Here is a 16,340-nt window from a genome sequence, read left to right as displayed (position 1 = left end):
GCATATTCTCCACAGAAAACAATCACAGTAGGCTACCCCATATCACTCTTCCCAGGTGCATTCAGCACTGCCTTTCAAATCCCCTGTATCTGAAAAGGCTTCAGCTACTGATCTCTTCACTGAGGAGGTGGGCATTATGGTGTACCCCGATGGTATATGGTTTACTCTTCATGGACGTGAGAACGTAATCCTCTTTAACTGTTTATCAGCATGAGAATGTAGCTGAATGGGACTGAAGATTTAGAATTCCACTCATGTCTGTAATGAGGACTCACATTCTGTTTTGTGGAAGAACTGAATGTGGAAGAAAATTCACTGGTAATGTAGCCTGTAAACCTGTTCCAAGACATTATGCCTCTGGATTAAATCTGACCTGACAGTTCCTTTAGCGTCAATCAAACTGTTTTTCGGGAGTAAAGTGAATGGACTTTGGGAATACTTTCCACAGGTATCAAGAGCGGGGGCACTTCTTGTGTATGGTACCTCCTTTCGGTTCGATTTGCCACTTGTTAGTTTTGGGACTACTAAAAATGTTTTACATCTTGTTAAATTAGTTTCTACCTCTGAAATTTTGTTTTCTTAAATGTGAATTTGTTTTGCCTTTGATGAAGGAGATGGATGTGCGAAAACATTTGCCGTAAAATTACAATTGTTTTTAGTTACTAAAGTGACTATAGTGATTAACATATAAGTGATTCGCCCTAGATGGTTTTGCCGTAAAGTGTTTTACATTGTGACTATATGAAATTGACATTGTAAATAGCAAATACATTTGTCTCAATTGAGTGCCTATTTGTTAACATCATATATAAGCCAAAAAAAAACTAAATAAAAACAAAAACACTATTCATTGAGGATGGGGCAGACTGCCACCCTTTGGCAGTACGGTGACATAGGCAATCTGATTCTTCAGTGACAAAGAGGTGGCTCTATCATCCTTGTGAGAGTTAGAAAGTTTCTCGGCTGATCTTGTGCCTTGTGAAAGCACAGTTGATTGTGTGAGCAGATAAACACACACTTGCTCAAGAGCTATCAGTAAAAATGCTTAAGGGTTTGGTACACCTTACATCATCATCATCATCATCATCATCATTTAGAATTAGTTTGTATGCCAAGACTACATCGTTCTGCTCAGGAGCAATATGTCAGTAATCAAGCAGTGTGTCTGTAAGGGTGACTAGAATGACTGTTTGTAAACTAATATTAAGAGAGGACCATCAGTACCCCGTTTTTCAGAGACAGGATGTCCTGCAGGCTGCGTGGAAGTGTAAGCAATGACAGTTACATTATTTGAAATGTATTTTGCACAGTGGATGTACGTTCGTATTGACTGCGCATGTGCAAAACTGAGCGCGCAGTAGTTCCCATGCGCTCAGATAGATAGATAGATAGATAGATAGATGGATACTTTATTTATCCCGAGGGAAATTTTAGGAACAGTAAAATACGTACAAACAGTACAATAAGGTCGTCGAGCCCCCAGCTTGCCCGTCTCTTTAACCGCACAAAAACGAGTATACTTAACTTGGGACACCCCAATGCGCAGGTATTGCGCAAAGCCGTGTCCGCAGAAGTGTACCTCGACGTTTCGAAGTTTAGATTTAGTCAGTCAGCCTCCTGCTGGTCAAATGCTGGAAGTGATTTTGCTGTGGGAAAGCCTGTTTACAGAGTATTCAAAAAGGCACTCAGTTCTAATGTTGTAGGCTACAGTCTAGTCATATTATGTTTGGCATAATACATACTAGTTATAGTGTTGTGTCCAGGAACTGTGAGCACTTGCTGGAATGAACTTCTGAGCCGAAATTCACTGGATGAGGATCACTTAGTGTAAATCTCAATAACCAAGTCCAGCAGTGACAGGGCTGATTCTCCTGCATCCTGCATTCCACATCCATTATAGCCCATGGTCTGGTCTACTTTATACTTGACAATCCATTTTTAATTGTATTTGGGATAAGCAAGCATACTCAGAGGCTGCCAAACAAACCACATTTAAAATAGGCATAACACTCCCTTCTGTCAACATCACAAGACTGTAAGAATAGGATGAAAACATGAACCATTTTCAGTTAATTGTGAAGGGGCTCTGATCTTAAAAAGTGGAATGGAATAGAGAGGTTGTCCCTTTAAAATGTACACTCCTCCCTCGTAAATTATACCAACTTACACCCCTACCCTCCCCAACACATTTGTAGTACCAAACTGCTAGCTGCCTACAGCTACCTCACCAACATAATGAGTCCAAGCACTCACTGTAAGTGAAAACTCAATCAAGCTACAAAAACGGTGCCAAATATAGTTTTCGCTTAATGCATTGTCGACTATTTCGGAAGTTAAATCTCCGGTTGGACACTGGTAAGCCATCATTCCCTAATTGACGTTGTCACGATTGGGTTTCTGAGGCTAATGTTAGCCATTTAGCCAACCAGCTAGTTGAGCTTAGGCCGCAGTCTTTTGTGTTTGGGCATGTTTCCTGCTGTTCTAATGGAGTATGGTTGGCGTGCAAGCAGATGTTTCAGCACATGTTTTTACGCAAACAAAAACTTGTCAAATCAAATTATTTCAAATGCTAAGTAAAAACAATACAGCTAGCATAGGTAGCTATCAATCCGCTCTGGTTGCTTCCGCAAAATCTAACCTATCTTAACGTGAGGTTAGTACTACTTTCGTTCAAGGTAGGTCAACTATAACTCCTGCTACCTAATTCAGGGCATATTCTTAAGACCATGGGTCATTTATCTTGTCAAACAGCTTCTCGGTTGTAGAACTTGCTTGCTTGTTGAACGTGTGTGTGTGAATGCATTTCATTTGTTTTCATTTGATACTTTGGCAGAGGGGCTAACGCATTGGCAACGCAAGTTTAGATGTTGCATAATGTTCATGCAACGCCAGTTTGCCTTTTCTTTCCTGTATTGACAGATAATGTTAGCTTGCTGACGCTGGAATGCGTCCTGAAACAAGATGCAAAGCATTGGAAGACCTTAAAAGGGTAAAGTGATTAGATAATTCAGGCCTACTAAACGGGGCTGGGCTGAAATGCATCCTCATGAGTATGCCACCACACTGCAGACAAAACATAGAGCACATTTAGACAAGTGATCATTTGAACTAGGTAGGTGTGCTTTTGTATGGCATGAAACTTCATCCAATTCTTCTCTGGAAGATCTTATTCAAGTTTGCCAACCCCGATGACAATGATTAGGTGGATCAGATTGCTTGATGGAGTTAGCAGGGCTGCAGCAACAAGCTGTTTTTGTTCATTCCTGTGAAAGGCGGGCCAAACATGTGGTGGTAGCCTACTTTGCAGGTTTGGACATTGAAATTAATTTGCCTAATTTGGAAGCTAGTTTTGGAAGCTTTTGCACGCATTGCATTTGAAGGACCGCGTTGGGGGTTTATTGCGAAACAAGTACTGAATTTACCAATCTTAATATCGATTAGGCATTTGGGTTCAGACAATGGATTTAAACAACCAAAACAAAGATCTATGATACAGAGAATGCCCAGGACTATTACACGACCTTGTTACTTTCCATTTATAATTGCATCATAGATATCGTTCTGGAAACATCTTTTTTGACAAATGCCCACAATACATTTAAGTGAACTGTCTTTTATTTATTATGTATTCCTATTGGTGTAATACATGTTCTGATTTTTCAAGAGACGTTAAATAGATGACATTCATAGCATTTTTAGGTATCGGAAAGGATTTGCTCATCAGAGAAGAGCCAGCCTTTATCTGTGTGATCTCTTTGGTGTAATTTGTGAACCTGTTTTGTGACATCTGTTTGTATTGCTGTGGTGCAGCCATTACGTAGGCTACATGTATTGTGTTTCATCCCAGTTGTCAGAAAACAATTGGCTTGTTTCTTAAAGATCTAGAATAGAATATAACAGAACTGAAACAGAATTTCTCTAAGCAATTTTGTCACAGTTGGTTGCCTTTTTGCGACCCAGGAAGTTCAACTTAGCGAAACCAGTTGACTGAAGACAGACATGACATGAAAAGAAAAGAGACCTAGACCGTTTACTGATAGACAGTGGTGTATTCCAGGGTATAGGCAGGTATACGGAGTATACCCACTTATTTTTCAGACAGCATTGAGTATACCCTTCTCAAAACAGGGCGTATATCCTGTGCTGTATGGGCTGCTTAAAAAAATTAAGAGTATACCCACTTCTCCAGGGACCACTACACCACCGCTTATAGAACTTAACCTTCTAGCAATTACATGAGGTACTTAAATCTGTAAGTCTGGGAGTGAACCTGAGCTCCATCTCTGAAATGTGTAATGTACTCTTCACTCTTGACTTTTTAATTTTCCCTGCTGTGCAGTTTCCTCTTCTATGGTGAGGCACTGACACCAGAGGATTGCACACTGACCAGGAGGCACAGAGTCGGTTTGAACAGAAAAGCCGGAAAGAGAAGACACGGGATCTTCTGGAATGGCAGGTGGTCGGAGAGGAGCCAACCGGACCACGTACTGCAGGTCTCCGCTGGGCAGCGAACAATCTGTTGGCAATGGGAGCCACTCAACCAGCTCCCCTGTTACAGGGGTGCGGTCACGGACAAGGTAAGAGATTGAGGTTCTGGCCTGTAGTTGGCAAGATGATGGCTGAGTACCCTCGGCTCACAGACAGGGCCCGTAGCCAGGACAATATTTCTGGGGGGGCCAGCTCTGGCCAGTCTTTTATTTGGGGTGGCACTTGATTGTCAAAAACTACTATTTTAAAACGCACACACATGCTGCGAATATGGGGCTTGTAGCCTAAGTGACAAATGACAATATAAGACGACTTCATTAAAAAAATACTAATGCATTTATTTCAGCTTTATTGCCGTGCTGTGAGGTTGGGGGGGGCAGGGTGGCTATTCTCTGACCAATGCTGGCCGTGGCCGTGGCCCCCCCTGGCCACCACGTGGCTACGCCCCTGCTCACAGATGTTTTAGTGTAAAGTTGTGCCCCACATTGGACATGATGTCAGTATTTCTGTTGCTCTCAAGTCCATTTTTGCAATATTTTTAAAAAAAATAAATGTTTTATGAATGATTTGGACAAAGATAAAATTAAGTTTTTCTTTCAAAGCATGCTCCTAATTGCCTTCCTGTCTTGAACAAAGTGTGCTGGAAAAGTTAAGAATATAATGGACAAATGCAAGAGTTTTGACCACAAATTAGGTAACACGCATCAAACCTTGTGGCTTATGTCGACCAATATAACTCAGAGGAAGGGAACACGAGAAACTAATCAGCCTTATTGGGAACCATTAAAAGTGCAAAAGACCTCATTGAGAATCAGTCAGAAGATGGTGTACCGACCCCACTGTATAATTGATGGACTTTGGCCTGTTATCCAGAGGGTGAGGGTACACTGATGTGCCCAGTAAAGTAGATATTGCTATACGGTTCAAGATAAAGAACAGACAATACCGCTGACAGGCATTTCTCAGAATCTAGTCTCCTTCTAGTCACTCGTGGTCTATTTAGTTTTTTGTTCAGAATCAGAATCAGAATCAGATTTTATTGGCCAAGTAAGTTTGCTCAAACAAGGAATTTGACCTGGTGAACTGGCTCTCAATGTGCTTACACAAAATATACAACACAACACAATACAAAAACAAAGTCCCCCCACTCACCACCCACCTCATATGGGGTTTTTATGGTGTCTTGCTTGCCTGAATAACTAAGCTAGTCGGCACTCAAAAACTCCGTATACAGTTTGTGGAGTTAAGTTACTATACCTAATTCGAGTGCGCTATGCTTTTTCAAACTGCTGGTTTTACTTGACGGCTTTAATTGTCTGTTCACATCGTCCCCTCAGGAATGGCTCGGGAACCAGCATGTCCAGCCCTCCTCTGGCGGCTCAGACGGTTGTGCCTCTGAAGCACTGCAAGATTCCCGAGCTGTCCATGGAGAAGAATGTGCTGTTTGAGCTCCACCTGTTCTTCTGCCACCTCGTGGCACTCTTTGTCCACTATGTCAACATCTACAAGACAGTGTGGTGGTACCCACCGAATCACCCACCCTCCCACACCTCACTGGTGAGTCGAAACACACGCACATGGATACTCGCATATGCGGTAGATGGTTAACGTAAATATAGATTTTTTTTTTTCTTGGGTAAGGAATTCCTAAGGTTTGGCAAAGTCCCCTTCATCAGGAGTTTCTAATCAATTGATTGATTAATTGATAAATGGATGTTATTTTCCACCGCTCACACCAACCACTGAGCTCCAGACATAAAGAGTAGCACGTGTCAGGTTGCCTTGAAAGCAAGGAGTTGTATACTTTAACCTGAATGGCTTCAAAGTGTATTTTTTTTATATATATTGAATAAGGTCAAACACAGTCAACAGTCAGAAAAAGCGTTTGTTTATTCACATTGCCTTTTTTTTTTAAGAGAGATTAAAATATTTTTTAAAACTCTGGTCTTACTTTAATGTTTGAGTTTGTATTGCTTGATATGTTAACTGTCCAGGGCAGGATGCTGTTTGTGCGGCTTCTTTTAGGGCACTAAGGGAATAAGGTCTAGATATGTGAGGGGATGACAACTTTTTCTCAAAATTGAACTATTGTGATTTTTTGCGTCCATTAAATAGGTAACAAACTCAAGACTCTTAATTGATCAAAGGGTTACATTGACAGCCTCTGTGTAGATGAGAGTGTTTCACATAATGCTTTAAGGTCACACTTTGTCTGCTTGCTACCTTCTAGAACTTCCATCTGATTGACTACAACATGCTGATATTTACTGTCATTGTGTTGGCACGCAGACTTATAGCAGCAATCGTAAAGGAGGTAAGAACTCTATTCTTGTAAATGTTGTTAACATCGTCTTGTCTTTGACTTTTAGTTAGCCTTTACTAACTGGGTTGAAACTCGAGAAAACTCAAGATGAGAGCCCCACCGACACCTCCCCATGTCGAGTTTTTTCTCTTTCTCTGTTCTTGGTGTGTGTGTGTGTGTGTGTGTGTGTGTGTGTGTGTGAGTGTGAGTGTGTGTGTGTGTTTTAATGAATGGTTGCCTGAACAAGCTGTAGTCTGACGCATCTCTCTGACTGTTCTGACTTGTTCTCCCTGAAGGCGTCCCAGAGCGGTAAGCTCTCGTTTCCACACTCCATCTTCCTGGTGACTGCTCGCTTCGCTGTGCTCACCCTGACTGGCTGGAGTCTGTGTCACTCACTCATCCACCTTTTCAGGACCTACTCAGTGCTGAGTCTACTGTTCCTGTGTTACCCGTAAGTGCCCCAAGGATAGTATATACTGTATACCTCTCTCTTTGTGTGTCTCTCACACGCACACTCTTTCTTTCTTTATTTCTCTCTCACACACACACTGACACATACACTCTTTCTCTCTCTCGCTCTCTCTCTATCTCTCTCTCATAAACTGACACATACAGAAGTATAATGTCCTTGAAATTACATTTGGGTTTCTTTTAGGTTTTGTATCTCCTTACATACGTATTTGTATGCCCATGACTTGAGTTCTATAGCTTTTTTGTGTCATACATTAGCTTTAGCAGGCAGTCTCTGCACAGTGAGACTTCACAATATGTCATTGCTTTCTGTCCTTGGAAGTTATGTTTTTGGTTATAGGCTTTGTGCACTGTACACACACACACACACACACACACACACATACACAGAAAAAGCAACGATCAATCACATCAATCCCATCTCTTTGCAGCTTTGGAATGTACATTCCCTTCTTACGGATCAGCTGCGACTTCAGCCGCACAGGGCCCCTTTCACCCATCGCCAGCATCGGCGCCAAGGAGATGGGCAGCATGGCACGTGGGCGCGACTACCTCTCCGTGCTGAAGGAGACGTGGAAGCAGCACACCAGCCAGCTCTACGGCGTGACGGTCATGCCCACACACGCCTGCTGCCTTTCCCCTGACCTGGTGCGCAAGGAGGTGGAATACCTGAAGGTGGACTTCAACTGGAGGATGAAGGAGGTGCTGGTCAGCTCCATGCTTAGTGCCTACTACGTGGCATTTGTGCCGGTGTGGTTCGTCAAGGTGGGTGGAATCTGTTAGCCTGATAGAAATAATAATAATAATACACTTTATTTGTATAGCACCTTTCATACCAAAACAATGCAGCTCAAAGTGCTGAACAGCAAAGAAATGATGTGCACAGTTATCCACACAAAAAAATAGACATCAAATAAACATAAAAACTAGGATACACTGCATAAAACAAAACAAATTCAAAAAAGTGATGGGGTGCACAAAGATTTAAGATAAAAAATAGAATGCATAAAATCCATAACATAAGATAGAAAATAAAACTCATTAAATAAAAATAAATAAATTACAAGGATGTGTCTGCACCCCCCATATTTAGCTGTGTTTATGGTTGCACAAACATCCTTTGTAGGGACTCATTGTGGTCAGGGGATATTGTAAGTAAACACTGGTTAGAATGATATTCAAAGCAGGTAAATAAACCACTCCCTGGGGCTGACTGACACAGGCTGGCCTGGAATCTGAAGCACCAAACTGGTTTGCCATCTGTAATCCATCTGCAAAGGCAGGCTAGGAACTTGTACCTTTGACTACAGTTTGGTTAAAAGTGGTTAGATTCTGCCCAATGTTATATCTAAGGCATACAGCAAAGATCAAGCATCCTTTTAGGAAGAGCATTACCCTAACTTAATTACGGAAGTTGACCAGCTGCATTGCTACCATTTTGTCCATAGGGGGTGTTGCAACAAACAAATCTCAATATCTCAGGAATTGCTTAAACTCAACTTTGATTTGGTATGATTATACTTTGCTACATTCTTTGGGTGTATGGCAAATTTCATGACATTTGGTCCATAGCGGCGCTGTATCTGACACATTTAAAAAATCTCAAGAACTGCTTAAAAATTCACTTTGGGATTCTTTTAAACCTGGGCCCTATTTTCCCATCTCTATGGGTCCAGATTATTGCTATGGTCCAGTAATGGGCTACATGGTCCAGCTATGGTCCAGTAATGGGTTACATGGTCCAGCTATGGTCCAGCTATGGTATGGCTATGGTCCAGTGATATGTTACAGGGTCCAGCTATGGTCCAGTGATATGTTACAGGGTCTAGCTATGGTCCCGTAATATGTTACAGGGTCCAGCTATGGTCCAGTGATATGTTACAGGGTCCAGCTATGGTCCAGTAATATGTTACAGGGTCCAGCTATGGTCCAGCTATGGTATGGCTATGGTCCAGTGATATGTTACAGGGTCCAGCTATGGTCCAGTGATATGTTACAGGGTCCAGCTATGGTCCAGTGATATGTTACAGGGTCCAGCTATGGTCCAGCAATATGTTACAGGGTCTAGCTATGGTCCCGTAATATGTTACAGGTTCCAGCTATGGTCCAGCAATATGTTACAGGGTCTAGCTATGGTCCCGTAATATGTTACAGGGTCCAGCTATGGTCCCGTAATGGGTTACAATGCTACAACCAGCAACCCCAAAATTATGCAATCCCATAAGGAATGTATATAGCTGTAAATAGTCCACGTACCTCAATAACTAAAGAAACTGTTGAAAATCACCACAGTTTCTACGGTCATTTCCTACAGAAACTGTAGAAACAGTAATATTATTGTCATTTTGTTGTTTATACATGTATATTTCACAAGATATTATATTTCATATTTGCCTGTTGTTATAAAGTCTCACTAAACAGGTCTCAAAACCGCAGAACATAACTGGTACCCTATCAGTGTACATTCACCATATCCACACTAGCTTTTGCTCCGTACATTTTCACTCGGAAGTAGATATACAACAAGCTTTTGTTTGTTAATAGACATTATGCAACAATCCAGGTGATCAGATAGATCTACAAATACACTTTTCCCCCCAGTTAACGAAAAGTAAGATCTTTTGCGTATGTGTCTGTGTGTGTGTGTGTGTGTGTGTGTGTGTGTCTCCTCTTCTGCAGAGTACTCAGTACGTGGATAAGCGCTGGTCGTGTGAGCTCTTCATCCTGGTGTCGGTGAGCACCTCCGTCATCCTCATGCGCCACCTGCTGCCCCCCCGCTACTGCGACCTGCTGCACAAAGCTGCGGCCCACCTGGGCTGCTGGCAGAAGGTGGACCCTGCCCTCTGCAGCAACGTCCTGCAACACATGTGAGTGTGTGTGTGGGTGTGTGTGTGTGTAGGGTCCTCAGCTGCTCTTACTAAACTATAGGGACGACGTGGGGAGTGTAGTTTCACCCAGGGTGCGATTTGTTGGGGGGATCCCCCGCCCCCCCGCCCTCTGGTTTTTACAACCACCTAAAATCATGTATTTAATATATTTTAGTTTGCATTAAATGTTCAACTGTTCAAAATGTAACCTTATTGGGCCTACCGTTAACTTAGAAAGAATAAGGCCTATTTATTGCTTGTTTTTTCATGAAATCCCCCCCCCCCCCCCTCTGTTTTTTTGACAAATCACACCCTGGTTGTACCATATGTTTTGTGCAGTTGCTGGCATCATTATTTCATTCATTTCTTGAGAAGTACTGACCTAGCATTTCTATCAAGATTGGGTTTTACAAATAAGTTGAAAGTGGAAGTTGTAATGACTGCATCTCTTCATATGTGTAACATGACTGCATCTCTCCATGTGTGTAACAGATGGACAGAGGAATACATGTGGCCACAGGGGGTTCTGGTCAAACACAATAAAAACGTCTACAAAGCCATGGGCCACTACAATGTAGCGGTACCCTCAGACGTTTCACATTATCGATTTTATGTGAGTACACTTTTCTTAAATGGTTGGAATGCATGGAAGAACATGTGCCTCACAGCAAGATGAGACGGCTATGTTATTAAAATTTTTGATTTTTTTGTTGTTGTTTTGTTTTAATATATATTTGTATTTAATATATATTTTTATAATTTGTACTGCATAAACTAACATTTCTCTCTCTCTCCTTTTCTTTCCCATACAGTTTTTCTTCAACAAGCCCCTTCGAATATTAAATATCCTCATCATTCTAGAAGGTTCCATGATATTTTACCAGCTCTACTCACTAATGTGCTCGGAGAAGTGGCATCAGACAATATCATTAGCCCTCATCCTATTCAGCAACTACTATGCTTTCTTCAAACTGCTTCGCGACAGAATCGTTTTGGGGAAAGCGTATTCTTACACATCCAGCTCAGAGCAGAAGGTCAGTTAGTGAAGGCAGTTATTCACCCAGTAAGGGCTCAGATACACATACGCGTTTTTGTAAAAACGGGACGCTAGGAAATACATTGATTCCTATGGTACGGCGCGCTTTCACGCAAAGCGCCCCGTACCATAGGAATCAATGCATTTCCTAGCGTCGCGTTTTTACAAAAACGCGTATGTGTATCTGAGCCCTAAGTCAGTCTGTCTTCACAACAGAACAACAAAAGAAAGAAAACGGCATGCATGAGAGCTTTTTATTTTTTCTACAAATGCATTTTGTTTTTGATTTTTCTTTTTTTTGTTCTGATTTGCCATATTAAAAAAAGAAGGATATTTTTGTATTCCTCTGTGTACAGTGTCCATTTCTTTATCTTATGCAAATGTAACTTTTCGAACGTGTGAGATCAAAATTAATATAAGTGGGGGAGCTGATATTGCACTGTAATTGCTTGATGGCATAACTGTTTCTCGAATAACCTAGTCCAGTGGTTCTCGAACTGTGGTACGCAGCTCCGTTTTGGTGGTACTCAGACAGTTTTCTAATTTTTTATGACTAGGATATTAAACATTGAATATATATTAAAAATCCCTATAATTTAAGTTTGTTATTTATCTGAGCCATGCTCATTCTCCTGATCAGGCATTACAGTGAGGTAATAACACTTATTTCCTAACGCGCGCGGGCTACGAAGGTGAATGATAGTTACAATGGTGGAACTTTGAAATCCAAATATTTTCTGAGGTGGTACTCACGGTGAAACGTTTGAGAACCAGTGGTTCTGAACCACTGACCTAGTCGATAATTAATTCAGAATTCCACTGTTTCTAAAACATGTATAATCTCCTTCACCCACAGAGGGCAGCCGTTCTATTTCATTCAGTGGGTCTACCACTGAAACTGATGATCATTGACCCCACAGTGGTGTCCATAATTTGAGTAATATTGTGCAATGACTCATTCAATTTAAGCATGAGGTAATGACTTAATTAACACCAACTGGTAAAGGATGATTTCTACCTAAAGTTACAAACCATTAGCAAAATGGAACCTGTCTCTTTAAGGCCGGGATAGTGCTCTCCATGATGACGATCTCTTGGGTTAATATTTATGGTCGCTATGGTTGGCGAGCGAGAGTCTTTGTTGGAGAGGCGCGGAACACCAAGTGATAACAATTTGCTGAAGCCTTCTTCTTGAAAGAGTTCAGACTATGGAAGACACCACATCTCCATCCGCACGACGGTTAGCAGTCTTCATCCACGCTTAATTTCCCAGTGTCGACGCAGTACAGGGTAAGTGCGCTTAATAAAAGCTACGTTCGCCTATATTGGATGATTGATGGCGGTGAGCGCATAGTGCATCCCAGCGACTTGAATTTTCCAACCGTGGTGTTTTTTTTGTTCGTTAATGTTTTATTTAATTCAGTCTGGCTAAGATCTCCCAGTCTGATAGTTACTCACTTCGTACACGTTGGCCATCTTTTTAAACAGTTTCTTCTGAATACAAATCAATAGCGCGTAACCTCCGTCTGTTTCAAATTACAGCGCATTTATTTGAATAACAAATGAACTGCTTCTTGTGGAAATCATTCCTTTATATTGATAAGCAATGGCTCGTCAATAAGATGCGGTTAAGTGTTTACGAGAAGAGTCTGTTGTGCCTGGCTGCTCCAATCCTCTAGGCTACTATCTTGTTTTTTGACCCAGATAACTAATTCCACTCATCACTCGAAAAGCAAAATATGCCACACATGTAGTTAAAAGACCCAAAAAGTAGTACAATGAATGAATCTGTCTGTACAACGAATCTGAAAGCAATGGTCTTTGGATTCGTTTTATGTGCAGATAACTGAAATGAATTGTTCCAATAGATTGTGATTTACCTGATCGCCAGCTGTCAGTGCTATGCAGTGGGAACAGTAAATGAGTGAATATGTTTTCCACATAATGCGACATAACGGAATGAAGCAGAGTTCATGTTTGGTTGACAAAAGAAAACTATCTGTAAAGTTATTAAAATATTTTAATGGGATCAGCATATTCTCAGTCCTGCCTAAATTTAGAGATGTTGATGCACATTGATTTGATGCGTTATTTAGAGTGTTGCATTGATCTGCGGTATGCATTAATGGTTGGGTAACGGGACTTGAGTCCTATCGAATACACTGTCTCCACCTTACTGCATAAACAAACCCAGTAATCACGACCAAAATAACAATCCCAGCAACAATACACCTCTAAGGATCAGAGGATCAGCCTGACTTCCTGTGTTTGTTGTTTCAGGAAAGCCCACCCAACACTCTGCTTGTACCCATCTCTCTCTCTCTCTCTCTCTCTCTCTCTCTCTCCTCTCTAACACTCCTCTCTAACTCTCTCTCTCTCACACACACATCACAGCCATGGAGGACAAACGGAAGAAGCGAAGCCCCAAAGTGACCCTACCTCAGCCACCCCCTCCTCCCATCAACCCTCGCAAGCTCCCCGTCCTCCCAGCCAGCAAGAGTGCCACCTTCTCCTTGGGGCTTCCCCATCCCCCCTCTCCCAAAAACAGGAGCAAGGTGAAGCGCTCACTGGGGACGGTGGGCCAACCGTACAAAGAGGTTCTCAGTGTTCCGGTAGTTCCACCAAAGAACTCCAGGTGTGTTACAGTGTTCTTGTTTTTCTAAAGCGACTGCGGGAAGTTAGTCAGTGTTCACACACGTTATGTGTCTGGATCAAAGGACAGGAATATGACAGATAGATAGATAGATACACTTTTATTAATCCCGTGAGGGAAATTCAATTATCAAAGCAGCAAGGTAGTAAGAATAGGATTCAATTATACATAAACATATAATATGACAGCTCTTGCCTTCACAACATCAATTTAAGAAGTTTGGTTATTTTAGCAGGCCTCCTAAGGAGAAGCCAAGGGCACCCCAGCCTGCAGGACCCAGTAAAGTCAACCAGTCATCATCCATGCAGCACTCATTCCTCACAGACGTCTCGGATGTGAGAGAGATGGAGGGCGGCCTCCTCAATCTGCTGAATGACTTTCACTCGGGCAAGCTACAGGCATTTGGTAAGACAAGGATTTGTATATTTTGGGTGTAGCTAGTGTAATTTGGATGTGTCCTTGAACAGTGATTGCACGGCTCGTGCTGTTGTTATGCTCTCCAAACTGAGCTCTGCAGCATATATCTAAGGCTGAATCCCATTTCTCCCGCTACCCCTTCGTCTTTCCCCTTCCCCTCCGTTTTGCGCGTTCATGTGGAGCGGTAGGGCTGTCCCAATTCACGTTAAGACAGAGGGGTAGGGGAAGGGGAAGCGCTTTCTACCGCTCCAAACGGAGATTTTCCGAGGGCACACTTCAAACGGAGGGGTAGACTGATTTCCCTCAATGCATTGCGAACCCGTGATCATTAAAGAACAAACATCGCGCGAGTCCATTTAAAAATGTCGGAAACAGCAGGGAAAGCATCACACAAATGAAAGTATTTTCTTTGTAGTTCATGATTTTAAAACTTGTTTGATGAAATGTTGCATTGTGTAAATAACAGCTGCAGGCGCCATGTTTGTTTATGTCTGGTGAGTGACAGCTGTCGCTCTCCGGTAACGTAACAGCCAACGCTTCGTACTGATGACGTACGTAATTGTTGAAGTGCTATCCCAATTCGAAGGGCTAGCGTTTCAACCCCTTCCGCTACCGCTCCGTTTGGAAAAGCGAAGGCGAAGGGGTAAGGGTAGCGGTAGAGATGAGAAATGGGATTGGGCCTAAGTGTATGTATGCATGTGTTGGTCTCCTCTTTTGTGTGTTTTTTTGCTGATGATTAGGCCTGTTGATATAGGTAGGTGATATGCATGTTTGTTTATCATTTAAATCAAATCAAACTTTATTTATACGGCGCATTTCATACCATGATCACAACATATTGTGGGCGTGGAGCTCATTCAAATTCATTGCATTTTGATGGTCATTGATATTTTAAGGGTAGAAATACTGCCTTATTAAGAACTTGTATCCGTACTTGGTATCGGCAAGTACACAAACCTAAGCACTCATACTCGCCCTGAGGAAAGTGCACCTCTAGTACATACTGTATGTGTATTTGTATAATCTATGCGTATTGTCGATATGTACATTAGTATGCCCTGGTGGTTACACCTGCTTGTGTTTTGCACAAGGATTTGTACATTTTGCACAAGGATTTGGTCATGTTGTGTGTAGCTAGTGTCATTTGGCTGTCCTTGAAGAGTGATTGCACTGTGTAGCGAAGTAGTGGCCCTGTGGGAAGAAATCAGCTGTTGGGCGCCAGACGCTTGGGGGGAGCGTCACAGGGAACATTCATTAGTCAATATGAAAGAAAAATAAGGAGAGGCATTAGAAAAAATGGACGAGCATGGTGAAGGCTCCATGAACACGCCACAACTGTTTGGGCTGTTGTCATGTTGCTCTGTGTGGTCCTGCAGGGAAGGTGTGTGTGTGTGTGTGTGTGTGTGTGTGTGTGTGTGTGTGTGTGTGTGTGTGTGTGTGTGTGTTTGAGCACTGTTTCAGCTGTTGTCATGTTGCTCTCCGTGGTCCTGCAGGGAAGGTGTGTGTGTGTGTGTGTGTGTGTGTGTGTGTGTGTGTGTGTGTGTGTGTGTGTGTGTGTGTGTGTGTGTGTGTGTGTGTGTGTGTGTGTGTGTGTGTGTGTGTGTGTGTGTGTGTGTGTGTGTTTGAGCACTGTTTGGGCTGTTGTCATGTTGCTCTCTGTGGTCCTGCAGGGAAGGTGTGTTCGTTCGAGCAGCTGGAGCACGTGAGGGAGATGCAGGAGAAGCTGGCCCGCCTTCACTTCAGCCTGGACAGCCACGTGGAGGAGCTGTCTGAAGACCAGCGGAAGAGCGCCTCGGACCGCAACCTGGAACACCTGCTCTGCAACGTAAGCACACCTGAACGCATGCACAGATTGTACTCTACACATACACGCCTGTACACACACACACACACACAAACACACCCTCACACACACCTGTACACGTACGCACACACATACATGCACAAGCACAGAGGCATGACGACACACAATACAGATGGTTGATTTATGCTAAACAAAAACAGAATCGTGAAATGAATCAAACCGTTTTCTGGGTGCCTTCCAGTCAGTTTGGAGTGCTGGCCAATGTTGTTGTGTCATTAAAGATGGTCTCTCGATTTTTTGAG

At 42.5% G+C, this 16,340-nt stretch overlaps 2 protein-coding genes across 3 annotated transcripts in view; both read left to right on the top strand.

The window, feature by feature from the left end:
* Nucleotides 1-2,197: 2,197 nt before the first annotated feature.
* On the top strand, nucleotides 2,198-11,226 carry tmem39b (transmembrane protein 39B). Of its 2 annotated transcripts, none has more exons than XM_080849914.1 (9): nucleotides 2,198-2,254; nucleotides 4,340-4,577; nucleotides 5,826-6,045; nucleotides 6,719-6,802; nucleotides 7,087-7,241; nucleotides 7,693-8,026; nucleotides 9,941-10,128; nucleotides 10,621-10,741; nucleotides 10,941-11,226. In XM_080849914.1, the coding sequence occupies exons 2-9, from the start codon at nucleotides 4,450-4,452 to the stop codon at nucleotides 11,169-11,171; spliced, it is 1,461 nt and encodes a 486-aa protein (XP_080706040.1). In that variant the 5' UTR covers nucleotides 2,198-2,254; nucleotides 4,340-4,449; the 3' UTR covers nucleotides 11,172-11,226. The 2 variants fall into 2 exon arrangements, with proteins under 2 accessions (XP_080706040.1, XP_080706039.1); XM_080849913.1 differs by having other exon boundaries at nucleotides 2,209-2,355.
* A 1,091-nt stretch (nucleotides 11,227-12,317) lies between these two features.
* ccdc28b (coiled-coil domain containing 28B) overlaps nucleotides 12,318-16,340 on the top strand; it is a 5,063-nt gene continuing 1,040 nt past the window's right edge. Inside the window, exons 1-4 of the mRNA XM_080849851.1 lie at nucleotides 12,318-12,454; nucleotides 13,559-13,799; nucleotides 14,050-14,222; nucleotides 15,905-16,059. Coding sequence (XP_080705977.1) covers nucleotides 13,561-13,799; nucleotides 14,050-14,222; nucleotides 15,905-16,059 — 567 coding nt within the window. The 5' untranslated portion in view covers nucleotides 12,318-12,454; nucleotides 13,559-13,560. The remainder of the gene's footprint in view (nucleotides 12,455-13,558; nucleotides 13,800-14,049; nucleotides 14,223-15,904; nucleotides 16,060-16,340) is intronic.

Source organism: Sprattus sprattus, assembly GCF_963457725.1.
Source record: "Sprattus sprattus genome assembly, chromosome: 13".
Taxonomy (NCBI): domain Eukaryota; kingdom Metazoa; phylum Chordata; class Actinopteri; order Clupeiformes; family Clupeidae; genus Sprattus; species Sprattus sprattus.
This window is presented reverse-complemented; position numbering and strand designations above follow the sequence as displayed.